Source organism: Athene cunicularia (assembly GCF_003259725.1).
Source record: "Athene cunicularia isolate RWA chromosome 5 unlocalized genomic scaffold, athCun1 chr5_part2, whole genome shotgun sequence".
Taxonomy (NCBI): Eukaryota; Metazoa; Chordata; class Aves; order Strigiformes; family Strigidae; genus Athene; species Athene cunicularia.
Window position 1 is genome coordinate 4,657,073 of NW_020799102.1, and position 13,814 is coordinate 4,670,886.

The 13,814-nt window shown below is 39.1% G+C and overlaps 1 protein-coding gene across 1 annotated transcript in view; it reads right to left on the bottom strand.

The window, feature by feature from the left end:
• The window catches only part of ABCC8 (ATP binding cassette subfamily C member 8), a 77,037-nt gene that overhangs the window by 14,125 nt on the left and 49,098 nt on the right, over window positions 1–13,814 (bottom strand). The window contains exons 19-28 of the mRNA XM_026850167.1: window positions 13,550–13,634; window positions 12,222–12,302; window positions 9,414–9,551; window positions 6,893–7,018; window positions 6,067–6,166; window positions 5,186–5,433; window positions 4,026–4,186; window positions 2,816–2,885; window positions 1,955–2,112; window positions 671–763 (exon numbers count right to left, since the gene is read on the bottom strand). Coding sequence (XP_026705968.1) covers window positions 671–763; window positions 1,955–2,112; window positions 2,816–2,885; window positions 4,026–4,186; window positions 5,186–5,433; window positions 6,067–6,166; window positions 6,893–7,018; window positions 9,414–9,551; window positions 12,222–12,302; window positions 13,550–13,634 — 1,260 coding nt within the window. The remainder of the gene's footprint in view (window positions 1–670; window positions 764–1,954; window positions 2,113–2,815; window positions 2,886–4,025; window positions 4,187–5,185; window positions 5,434–6,066; window positions 6,167–6,892; window positions 7,019–9,413; window positions 9,552–12,221; window positions 12,303–13,549; window positions 13,635–13,814) is intronic.

Consider the following 13,814-nt stretch of genomic DNA (forward strand, 5'->3'; position numbering starts at 1 on the left):
CCATTTCCGTCACCCAGACACACCACCCAGGCACCTTATCAGGTACTCCTGGGCTGCTCCTGAGAGCTTGTGTGGATGGAAAAATGAATCAAAGCAGGGGATGAAAAACTTTGTCTCCAGCTTGTATATTTTCAAAATCAGTATAAACCACCACGTTTTCAGCTAGCAACCTGGAAAAACAATTTAAGGTTTTATTGTGTCCTCTGAAGCCACCAGCATGCACACTTTATCTTACCAGGACATCAACTCACACAGCAATTACTCTGGCATAACAAGTCAGTGCATATTAGTCGTTCCATGGAAACTGTCCAAGTGCATAGTCTGCCACACCACATGCTGTAGTAATTGCAAGCTAATTCAGCTTCTTAAATCTCATTTGCCCACAAGTTTGTTGGTTTTTTGTTTTTTTGTTTTTTTTCAGGCTGCGTGCAAGCGTGTGGAGAGTTACCACAGGGCAGCTGACACACATTAGATTGTTTTTCTATGGCAACCCCTTCACACGCAAAAAGTTTAAAGTTCTTCAATATTTTGGATTTCCCCCTTACCAGTTTTTGGGGACTCTGGATTTTCCAGGTGATCCAACTAACCATAACCACACAATTGTAGAACAGAATCGGAGATAGATATTCAAAAGCAAGGTAATGTATGTTTCTCAAAAAAAAACCTATACCTGAAGGCTCGGATGGTGGTAAGACCTTCAACAGTCTCTGAAAAATGGGAGAGTAATGGTAGCTGAGTGCTGTCATCCAGTTGCTGCAGGTCCCTGGAGAGGGTTATGAAAAGAATTTGGTAAAAAGCCAGTTTTGTTGTGCAGTTATTCTCTTGAAACAGGCCCAAGGATCACAATAATTACATATGTAAGGTTCAGATAGATTGCGAGGCAGTGCTTCATGTTCCTGAACAGGGAACAAAGAACCCAAGAGTATATAGCTTTTATAATTTGAATACAAACAGTGCTGGAGTTCTGAATAGGTCTTTTCCCTTCACTGCCTTTCCTCATTTCTTCTCTATTCCTATTTCTTATGCTCAATTGTTTATTCAGTTAAACATTGTTCTGGCTCTATGCTGAATATAAATTTAATGGGATACTGCAAATAAGAGCTTGAGTTAGGCAAAACTCAAGAAGGCAAACAGCAACTTCCTCTCTCTTCCCTCTTCATCCCCCGATGACAGCACAACTTCTCTCTGAGCTAACAGTATAGCTCATGCGCTCCATAGAGTAAATGGGAGCCCGCACTCATTAGGCTGTGCTTCTCAATCTCGGTTCAGTCATCAAATCAGTGGAAGCATGTGTGGGGTGAAGTATTGAGTCTCAGTTCCTTCCAGCAGAAAGTAAACTGGTTGCAGACTCCCTCTCGATCCATGCATACACGAAGGGATAAACGCTGCAATGCTGCAAGTGATTCTTGAGCACCACTGAGAGGGAAACTCTGTGACCTTAGCAGGAGGAAAATCACAGATATAGCTAAAAGTTTTCAGCTTTTTAAAAACGAAAAGGCACCTAGAACAAGAGCAGATGCTCATACACACTGGAATGGGCAGCAGTACCACCATGGTTATACTGCATTCTCCCGCTCTCCCTGGCTTTACAGATTCCTGCTTCCACCTGTATGGGCAGACATCAGTTCCTCTGTTCTGTCACCTCATTTTCTTGGACGTGCCCAGCATGCAGCCTTTGGGAGGACAGAATCCAGTTGTTTTTTTGTGTCCTGTGAACTTGTAAGAATCTCTGACCAGGGACAAAGACCTTGCTCATGCCCCCCAGAAGATCTGCAAAGGTGCTTTTAAAATGACACATTTTCACTACAGTGAACGTGGCTCACTTCAGACAGGGCTATGGCTTTGACGGGACCAAATTTAAACATGAAGTTCCCCAGCACTGCAATTCTGCAATGCAATTATGTACTCCAGAAGGCTTTTCTATTGCCAGAACGACACTGGTTTATGCTCTTACCGTGATGCGACTCGGAAGTACTTCTGGATGAAGTAACACATGATTGCGAGGGGAACCAGGGCAATGAGAAACATTGGTGTGACGTATGAGATGACAGCAAGAGCAGATACACACAGCAGAGTGGAGCGACTCAGGCACTCCAGGGTAGCTGGAATGTGCTGCACAGATAAAGGAGAACAAGCACACAGATTCTTCCATAAATTACCAAGTTTAAACCAGCATTATTTCATTTTCCTCTCCCACATTTAAACAGGAAAAAATAACTGAGGATTTGAAGCACTAAGTGTATCAGTCTGCTTTTGAACTGACTGCTGGGTTTTGGGAAACTCTGAAGGGATTTCTGTGAGGCTGCTTCCCATGTCTGCATTGTGGACCACAGCCCTCACGTCAAAGGATTACAGATGGGATGCAACAGATGATTTCAGCATCTGCATTGATCCTATGAACTGTGCAGTCTGGGGTAAATACTAATAATCTGAATTTCAGTCATTTCTATTTTGGGAAACAGCATTTGACTTTTTTTCATTGCACTTGCCTTTTTTTCATTTCATTTGCTCATATGTGCCTTTACCCACTTTTTTAAAAAAAGTAGATCCTCTTAATTTGGGGATATCACTGTTGATCTAATTTCGCTCCCCTTTTCTGTACAGGGCATCTGAAATCAAATAAATGGCTTTTCAACGTGCATTTAAGACAAGGAATTAATTCTGAGCCTAGAAAATCGTGAGGGAAGTTGATATAGCAATCAAAATTATAGATCATCTGTAAACTTCATCTAAACGAGTACAAGAAATGAAAATCCAGTCTTTCAGACTAGCAAGGATAGGATAACTTGGCAGCTTGAACATATTTATTCAGTACCTGGTCGATGGTATTGCAGTCAGCTGAAAATCTGTTCAGTATACTTCCCAGAGGAGTCGTTTCAAAAAACCTAAAATGAGACAAGGAATGGGAGAGATGATAATACTGATATTAGAATACTGTCAAATTTTTTTTAATGTCTTCCTTAAGCTAGGTAGTGTATTACAGACAGAAGCAAAGAGATTGACAACTACAGTAAAGTTTCTCATTTTGCCCTGTAACCATGGCTTTTCAATAAAATGGCAGTCCTGAATGTAACCCACAGCAAACATGTCATCAGCTCCCTCTGCTGCCTAAGCTATGCAAATCACATGATTACATTTTCCAAAGTCCTTCCAGATTTGCTATTTAAGGCCTTTTTAATTCATGAAAAATGCAAAGTTAAATCGCAAGTCATGCATCTTTCTGGGAACAGAAATGCAAAACTAAGAACAGTCGGAATAATATGTGAAAAGACCTTTCCTTTATATTTGCATATGCAAAATGAAAACTTCATTATTGCTCTGTAACTGCCCATTGTTCCATAACTCATGGTGAACCTGAAGTCTAATTCTATCTGAACAAAAAAAAAGTTTTTACAAAACTATCTGAGGTTTTCCCTGTGTATAATTTCTCCATGATTTCTGGGTCAAATACAGTTAGCTTAAAGATAAGAAAGTATTTTTCCCAATGTTCAGTAACAGCTGCAGATATGAATCAAGCCACAACTTTACTTTCATGCATTAGAAAGAGCACTTATGCAGGACAACAAAGGCCTCTACCGGTATCTGTGCATCCTGGCGTACTCTAATGATGCCTGTGATGAAGCTCATCATCTTTTATAGGCTTGCAGAATTGCTGCCTGACAGTAAATATTTCCAGTGATTAAGATTATGATGCATGCTATGAATGAACTGTACAACATATTGATTGATAATTGTGTTTTCTTCCTAATTAAAAACAGCAAAGAGAAATTAAACATGCAAGGAAGCAAATCTCTAAAGTCGCAGTCAGGCAGGAGAGGCATTTGACTAATGTCTAGGAACCTGAGCAGCCTGTGCACCATTTTCAAAACATGCTCAGTAGTTTGATACCTGCTGATTTTCAAAATCACATTAAAAAAAAAAATGTGATTCACAGTCACTAAATAAAAACTGTTCTTAGAAGACTGCCTTGAGCTAAGAAACACAAAATTACTACAATACGATTTGTATTACAGTCAGAGGAATACCTCATTGGAGCCAAAATAATTTTATTTAGTAAAGAAGAGTGTAGCTTTTTGGTGACTTTCAAGCCCGTCCACTCCACCGCTATTGATGTGACAAGACATAATACAATGCCAAGACAGCAGAGAATGCTGAAAACTTTTGAATATGGAGAATGGTTGAAATCCTAAGAAACAAAGAAAGAGTAACAAAATTATTCACTGTAAATTATGTTTAAAATTTGTTGTAAGAACACAAACACGGGACTGCAAAAATGTAAGGAGTAAATCCCTTTTGCCTCCTTAGATTAAACTGCAACTGCCAATGATTTTCAGCCATCTTAAACCACAGTTTATTATCCTTTGGAGAGGGGAGTGTTTGCATGAAAATAAGAGATTAAACAGACATTTACAATCATAAATTACTCCAAAAAACCTGGAAAAGATATATTTGATAATTTCATCTGAAGGAAAAACCCATCTTCAAAGCATTTATTATGGCTTTGTTGTTTTGGTCTATTTTTTAAATAGGAACAGAGCAGAATATTTTTTTATTTTGAAATATTAATTTTGTGTTAAAACCCTAAAGCATCTTTCAGATGTTGGAAGCACGAATCCAGTGAAATCATACATGCACCTCCCAAACATTAAGATAGATTATTTGTAGGCACTAAATCCCAATAAATAAAACAAACTCCTTTCTAACAAAATCCCTCCACTACTGCTTTATACATACAGAGTACTCTGACAGGTAACACTGTGGTTAGTTCCATGGGGAATTCACACAAAAATCAACCAAAGCAGCATACTGATCATAAAAAAAACCCCAAAACCAAACCTGTGTTTCCCATATGTCACAAAACTTGAAAGCCCTACTTGCAGTGAGAATGCAACAGTACAAGAAAAATTTAAAAAACTATGATATGAAAATCACTTTAGAGACCAAGGTTTAGGTTTATCAGCGAGATGATGAAAACAGAACAAATCCAACAATAAGAGAACACCACCACACAAAACTTAACTGCTTTATTGCACTGTGTACTTGAAAATGCATCGACCTTCAAAACACTCTGGAGTGGCTCTATTACTAGAAATATAGCACAGCGCATGCGACTCTTGGAGCAGAGGTTGACAGTGGGAGGTCAGGGGTTAAATCACAGGAGGAAGGTGAAGGAGGCATTGCGTACCACACAGTGAGAGCAGTTCTTCAGCTCTGGCTCTGCCTTCTCCGAGATGGCGGCTGAGGTCCAGCACGCCAGCCAGTAGTCGATGGCCACCATCACCGTGTGCTTCAGCAGCTGGGACAGCACCAGCAGCGGCAGGAGGAGGATTCCTGCTGCGCTGAGGTACTTGCCACAGGCTCTCCAGGGCATCTTCGCTCTCTGGTGCAGCACTGAAGACAAGTTGTCTTCATCATCGCTTTCTGTTACTTCTTCTGCAATGTGCAAGAAAACAGTAGAGCCACACTGACCTCCTCGTACACCCCTTGCACAGGGACTGGCAAGTGGCAGCTACAAAACAGGTCATATCGTACAGGGTATAGAGGGGCTTTAAGGTGAAATTACCTGCTCAGGCATGCATGTATTAACCTACTTAAGGTAGCAGCAACTCACGACAACAAGATGCAAAAAACCTCAGCACTAGGCAATAAATGTCTTCAGCCATGTTGTTGCAATTTAAAACATGATAAAAATGAATTGCCTTTTTTTTTTTTTTGTAAAATCTTAAGCAAGTGTATTTAGCTATTGACAGGTTTGAAGATCACCCAGCATAGATTATTCAGTATTATTCCTCTTTCATTATCAAATCATGTTCAAGTACAAGAAAAATCCTCAAAAGTTTGGAGGAAGCTATGACTTCTGAATGGTTGAAATCACTGTAGCCCAGAGGTTAAAAAAAAAAAAAAAAAAAAAAAAAAAAAATCAATGGAAATAGCACTCTTAAGAATCACAACCTACCTGAAAAATTATTATTATCTTGCTCATTTGAACTAAATTACATTAGAATGAATTAATATAGCTGCGAAACAGTGATGTAGTGGTACTGGGCTCAAAGGGTGCCCTTTTACCTTCATCCTCTTCATCATCTTTCAACAGAGCTTCACGGGAATACATAGTCCTCCGGAGATTTGTTCTTTCCAAAACAGTTTTTCTTTCAATAATAGTCTCCTAAAAAAGGGACAGTTCATGTGTTTTCAACCAGAGAATTAATTAAAAAAATACTAGTTGTGACAAAATTTGTTCCCAGTCAGAAAATCAGTGAAAAATATAAGTGAGAATCTTACAGCAGGCGGTCAGAAGTGATTGATTTGCTACCTCCGTGTAAAACCCAAGGACATAAATCGGATATCTGACATTAATTTCATTGTGACATGTCACACTGTGACAGTGTGACATTGTAAGTCCCAACCCTCTTGGAATCTTAACTTGGACAGATATCCCTGAACAAGAACTGAGATTAATATCTTGTTCTTCCTGTGTTATAGTATCAAAGACAAAATGTGTTAATGATTCAGAGAGCTTGATACAGGCACATCTGAAAAATTTCTATCCAATGCAAAGAGTAAATTCAAGCGTATTTAGTGAAGCAGTTGTCAGTATTGCACATTGCCAATGCTTTTTCTAAAATGGCCCAATTTAATATTGCTTAGACAAGAAGATTTTGACAGGGCTTCCTATCAAGAATGAATCAGAGGCAACAGTACCAAGGAAGTATGAGATGTCCAGATGAAGGAATTTATCTTAATAGATAAATAATAATGGTAATAGTAATACTACATTCACACTAAGTCAGAAATCACACACAGCGTATCAACCCTTGCTAATGCTTTCAACCTAAGAAAAAAAAAAAAGTCACATTTTTTGCAAATGTCAATTGCCCTGCCCATCAAAAACCTTCTCCAGCTCTTGGTCTTGTCGATTCATTAATGTCTTCCAGTGTTCAAAGAGCTCAGTCTCTGATTTCTGAATGTCCTTGAGTGTTCCTTCTCTCTGGATGTTGCCATCTTTCATTGCGATTATCTAAAAAGTGAGATATACAAGTGGTGAGACAAATAGCCACGTATCTGTATTGATTTTAAAGCTACATTGCTGTGTCTGGACAGAATTTTTTCTTTCCTTAAATAAAGAATATTTCTGTGAACAGATCTGTCTTCTAAAAAGACAGTGACATTATCTCTTGACTCTACCTCCTTTACTCGAGATGCTGGAGAAAGAGAAACTTCCTACACTTCACGCTTTCCAAAAGAAAGGCTGCTTTTAAGGAAGAAGGAAGAAGAACAGGGTGCCTGACAGCAGATGGGAGAGTGCATTATTCTTCCGAAATACAAGTCATTAGCAAGATAAGATTTTAGAGTTCTCTTACCTCCTAAAAGGAAAAGGCTTTTAGCAACACACTGAGTGCAGCATGTTTTGCCCTCATGCAGGCAATTAGACATGAGCATGCTGGCACCACCGTCTGTTTGATATCATGGACCTGATAAGGAAAAGCTAGGGAATTTGAATCCCCTAAAGCTTTTAAAAGCATAAACAGTGGACACAGTTTGAAAAAAATTATATATGCAAGATAAAGTCTGAAGGGTGTGGTTTCCAGGTTTGTATCGGTGTGAGCACTTTATACACACACTATAACTACCTTCACTTTAGATCTGACAAGGAAAATTGGAAAATGAGGCGTGTGGACTGTAGACCCACGTGACACCATTACAAAACAGTTAATGCTGTATTTATTTTTCTCTCTCCCTGGAAACTCAAATTTCCACGAATGAGGGGTGGGGAAATAATCTATTACAGTTATTGCTAAAAATTTACACCAGAGGAAAGGAAAAAGTAAAGCAAACAAGGACCTCCTTGTAGTCAATTTATTCAGGAAATCTGTAATTGGGCTGGACCTTGAATTCTATTGAGGGTTTTGCTGTGAAGATCTTGGAGGGCCATCACATATACTTCAAATTATATTTTTATTTAAAATACCTTAATAAAAGAAAATAAATATTCCTGCTGCACTCCATTGGGTGAGACTTACTAAGGCTTAATGAGACTTGTGGTTAGGAAAAAAACCCAAACTATTTCTTAATAATTTCTTAAAAATTTTAAGCTTAATTAATACAAATCCTTCCTGTCTTACAGGCTGTTTGGAACAGTATATTTTATAAAACATTACTGAGACCTAAGTAGAAGATAAAAAACCCCAAACATTTCTCAGAGTATCTCATAACACACGAACACCTACAAATCAGGCTGACAATCATAAAGAAAACAAAAAAGATTATACTGATACAAGGCCATAGCCGTGCGTATTTTAAAAAAATGCCAATATATAACAACTAAACACAAGGAAGCCAAAATGGACCTCATAGAGAGAGGAAGAAGGCAGAAAATTCCTGTATCCTGAGAGACACTAGCCAGAAAACCAGAGCTGTGTTGAGAACCATAGTAATTCTTAAAGGTGTACAGTTGAGGGTCAAGGTCACAGCAGACTCCATAAAGGATAAATGCTGCCCACCAGAAACCTGATCAGAACAAGATTAATGTCTATCTGCAACTTTATAGCAAGCCAACAGGAAGAACAGAAAGCAGCTCAAATACAATTATTTCTTGAGACAGAGTAACTGCTGCTACCACCCATGTAAGCTGCAAATGAGAGAGAAGTCCTGTGAGGAGGCATAATTGCAGCCATCAATCCTCAAGGGCAAGACGACCTGTGATGCTGCAGTCAAACCACCATAGGAGAACTAAGTGCAACGCCAGTATGAACCAGTGAACTAAGAAAAAGCCAAAAAACCAAACCTCCTTATCCTACTGGATTTGCTTCATCTTTGACATTTGCAATTAATAGAAAGCATACCTTTATTTTTTTTTTTCTGCAAACTACAAGATATACAAAGAAACCTAACAAGCAACTGATTACTACACTTTTCTTCAAGTTTTGCCAACATACAAAGGTTAAAGACATTCTTGACTCAAAGGACTAGTCCTAACCACAAGGAAATACTGGCTTTTTCCTTCTAGATATTTCCATGCATCTCAATATCCAAAAAATTTCTTTGTGACAGTACAAATTCCTAGTAACATCCCAGCAGAGATGAATGTTACTCAAACATTTCACTGTTTTGAGCAAGATTTTCCAATATAACTGATGTTTTTGGATACTCAATATATTTTAAACTCTGCCTGCTTTCATGAGAGTATTAAGTATCAGCTCTATGAAAATCCAACCTACTTAAGAGTCCTAAGATGGGAATCCCAAAAATATGGCACCCCAAACTCACTGGATAATTTGCAAAAGATCTTGATTACGTCTCTTTTCACTAAACTACCATTTGGTGGAAAGATGAAGCAAAAGTCTTGTTTGTAGCAAGACATATTTGTGCCATATTCTTGCTTCCTCAGAAAAAAACAGAGCGAGCTTTCTTACCCAGTCAGCATGGGGTAAGTACTGCAGCTTGTGTGTTACTAGCACAATGGTCCGCTTGTCTTCCCGTAGCATTTTCAGGATCCCCTCTTGCATGAGATGGTCACTTAGGTGGATATCCAGGGCAGAAAATGGATCATCCTGTCATGAAGCAAAGACGTCAGCTTTTGGAGCCAGCACTTCCAGGAATTATGGAAGCTGACAGATTTTAATATTGGTAAAACCAGTTGGATCAATATGGACAATCAAAAGAGGCCAGCAGAAGATCAGAAATGAACTGAGGAATGATTTTTCTTAAATCACGTATCAACAAACCTGAACTGTCTTTTTGCAGTGAGTACTCAGACCGGCCCTGCCAGCTGTGCCAATGCTGTGATTTCGGGGGGCTTTCTGGGGACGGCCCCCCTCCACAGCTGTGTTTCACAGCCTGCGGAACCACAGCGCATTGGGACACAATTCCCCGATGGGCGTCCCTGGCACGCAGGAGAGAACTGCTCCAGGGACGGCGACAACGAGCACATTTAGATTTCCCTTGTACATAACTGCCTTCTGATTTTTATTTTTATTTTTTTATCCATTTGAAAAATGCAAATCAAAACTCTATTAACAAAGAATCACAAAAGGAGAAATATTGATCATTTTGATGACTCTGCTCAGATGCTTGATTTATGACCTAGATTATCCTACTGAATCAATGACTTACATGCAACCAATACAGGCATAAACTAATCCGTACCATCTTTTGGGGGACTTCTTTACCTAATCCTATTCATATGGAATTACAAATCTATTCTGTCTGCTTGCACCAGTGATACTGGCTGTAGGATTTACTTAGTATTATATTTATATTTAGTGTAATATAATACTTAGTATATATAATACTAAGTATTATATTTCACTAAAACCAGCAATTCTTAAAAATAAAATTTTGTTTTCTTTTCTGCAGATGCTTTCTGATAAAATAGGTCTGAATTTTAATTAATTCTGTTCTCTGAGTGACATCATTGCCACCTGTTAATTAGGGAGACATAAGCAGAGGTGAGTGCTTTAGAATATCCCTTTGAACTCTTATTCCCCTCAATCTTGCAAGAATTTATATTGTTACTGCATTAGATACTTCAGTATTGTTGCTTTCATGTATCTACAAAACAAAAAATATCTGAAATTAACAGTAAGATAAAAATGATCTGTGAAATTCTAATAAATCAGAGCATCTTAACACAGAGCACTTAAAAAGTGCTTCTGAAACACAGTAACTTCTGGCTGCGGTACAGAATTTATTCTCAAAAACGCGTGTGCAGCTGCGTGTGCGCTGTGCTCACTGAGCAAGGGCGTATGCTGACAGCTTTACTGCCGCACTCTTCTATCTGGCACAGACCTAAACACCACTCTGAGCCCCGAGTTTGTGCCCAGCCACCTCGTATGCAACGCTGCACCTCTGCGAACTGTAAATGCCAGGTCACAGAACACAACATCGCACTGTGGAGTCAGGCGAGGCTGGCTGTTAAGGTGGCACCCACCATGCGTGATTATAATGATGCACTGAGTACAAGACACCTGAAAAAAAAACCAGTTCATGCTACAGGACTAGTCTGACATGCGACAAATAAAACATGCTGCGTGAATGTATGAAAGCAATCAAGAATAAAATATGTAATGAATTGTCGTATGACCTATTTTCATATCTGTGATGATCACAAGGAGTTTAGAGGATACAAAAGGTTACTGAATATGAGGTGCATGCTTGTTAGAGTGTTTGCAAATAGTAACTTAGAGGATTCCTGATTATTTTTGAAAGATTAATAACTGGAAAGAAGTTTATTTGTCAGTACTTTTACATTATCAAACCACAGAGAACCTGCTACTGTTAGATTGAGTGTCCTGCACAAAAGTGACAAAACCAAGTTACAGCCCAATACTGGATCTGCTGATTTGCAGCACCTGGCCCAACTGCTCCTTACTCTCCTGCATTTTGGTCATTGCCTGGAAATGCCCTACACATGAAGCACATACTGATCACATACTGATCAGCCTAATTACAGGGATTAGATCAGCCTAATTACAGGGATTACAAGCACATACTGATCAGCCTAATTACAGGGAAAGGTCTAAGTAACCTCCCAGACTTTTAGGGATGACCTCTAATGTGCACAGCTTTTCTAATCCCATGTGCACAGTTTTTCTAATCCCATGTGACTAATGTCTTGCTGTTGTAACAGCTGGATTCAAAGCTCCTTGAAAACTGAGTTTAAGAAAGAAATCCTAAATTGGAAATCCAGCAAGCTCACTACTAGTGAGTGTGTAGGATGCATCTGTTTTCCCACCTACTAAGATTTAGAGCCTGCTCTCACTCCTTTTTCCATAGCACTTCTGTTGAGGTTGGGACAGGATATACAACAAGCAGTTCAGGGTGGGAAGACAGCTTAAGTTTGTTGTAGAAAGGAAACACCCCAGACACAGGGCAACATTAATTTTAGGCCTGAGACAGCTTAGGAATTTCATGAATATGGCTGAGACTATTAAATTTCTAAGTACCACAGATAAATACAAGGGTTAAAAAGAAATTTCAACAGACTGAGAGGGGAAACATCAGCATTTCAATTTGTATGCTAATGCCTATCTGTGTGCCAGCAACACTTAGAAAATGCTCCTTACCTGCAAGCTAGCTAACAACTGATATAAAATGAACAGTGCTCATTTGGCTTAGCACGGTGAAGCACAGTGTTCTGTGCATGTTACCCACGAAATACTCTAAATGCTTGCATCTCGTGCTTCTGTTTTGGAGCATAAAAAATAATGGCACCTACTCACCAGGAACACAACATTTGTCTGCTGGTAAAGTGCTCTTGCCACACTGATACGCTGGCGCTGCCCTCCAGACAGATTAATACCCTGGAGACAAGCAGGAGAAAAAAAGATATCAGTTACGAAAACATCAACTGAATATTTATATTCTGATTGGATTATCCACAGAAGACTTTCTGGACAAAGAAACCCAAAGAAATTTTTCAAAAGTGTAGGCTCACAATTCAGCTGGGAACACAGTACACAAATTGTTAGAAAAGCCAGAGCACTCTGTCCAGAGCTCTACTCCATACATACCAGAGGGATGGGAAATGTTTAATGGTTTGTGGTGACATAATGATGTAGGTGGCATATTCTGCAGGCAGTCGAAACTAGATTTCTACTCAAAAGTGAGCTTTATGAGTCTGGCTGTGTCCTGGTTTTTGGGGTTTTTTAATAATCATATGCTGTCATACTGTATCAGCTTTATTATATACTGTAATCAGTACTTGCTAGCTGGGAGATCAGACCATGCTGAGATGAACATTACATGGTTGCTATTGTACTTGTTTTCAGCCCTTCACCCCCTGCTACCACCCTGCTTCTAGATTACTCATCCTTCCTGCGATCCACCTGCACCTTCACAAACACCTTAAGCTCTCACAAGCCAGTACTGCTGCCAAAAGACACTACCTGACCTTCTCCCTCCCCTCCACTTCCCTCCTCCTGTCTAAAACCCATCTGTTTGGCTACATTAATTGGGTTAGGAGCTAATCCATTTAAAATTAACATGGTAACCAGTGTGGAGACTAGGCATGGAAATGTATCCTCAAATGCATCCTTGTGTGGGGTGGTTTGTTGGGAATTTGGGGTTTTTGTTTGTTTGTGACCATGCTAGTATGTGCCAGAGTAAATTGTTTTCAAATTTGTAACTTCTGTTTCCTGTCTTGTCACTCCCTAATCTGTCCTGATGTGATAAATTTTAGCTTGCTGTTGATTAAACACCTGCCCTTTTTCAAATGAAGGAGCTGTAAAAATCTATTAATTATTTATTTTTATGTTACTCCTAAAGAAACAAAAAAATGCACTGTGAAGTCAGGATATCTGAGATAGCGGCCACAGAATTAGTCAAACATTCTGATAGCAGCACATTTGAATCATTGCATCTCACATAAACGACAGTGTTTCCATGTTTACTGAGCAATAAGCTTTCAGACTAATGACCCAAACGTACACTTAACTAAAACATTACCTTTGTTGGCAAATAACCGGTAAGATTATAAAAACACAACAAAATAATAAAACCCCCTCTCTATATTTAAAACAAAAATAGAAGCCTCTAGCTGTTTACTGACCCTCTCTCCAATCTGGGTTTGGTCTCCATGAGGGAGAATGTCAATATCAGGCTGGAGGGAACAGGCATCAATTACTGCTTTGTACCTGCGGAAACAAAAAAGGTAACGCAAAATCCACACAGATACTGCTAAAGAAGCACATTTCCTACCTGCAGAGGAACAAAAATTAACCAGCTGGAAAAATCACACAGTGGAAAACATATCTGTTCGCACTAATTGTTCTAATGGGATCTTTTTCAATCACGGGCAAGTAAATAATATTTCA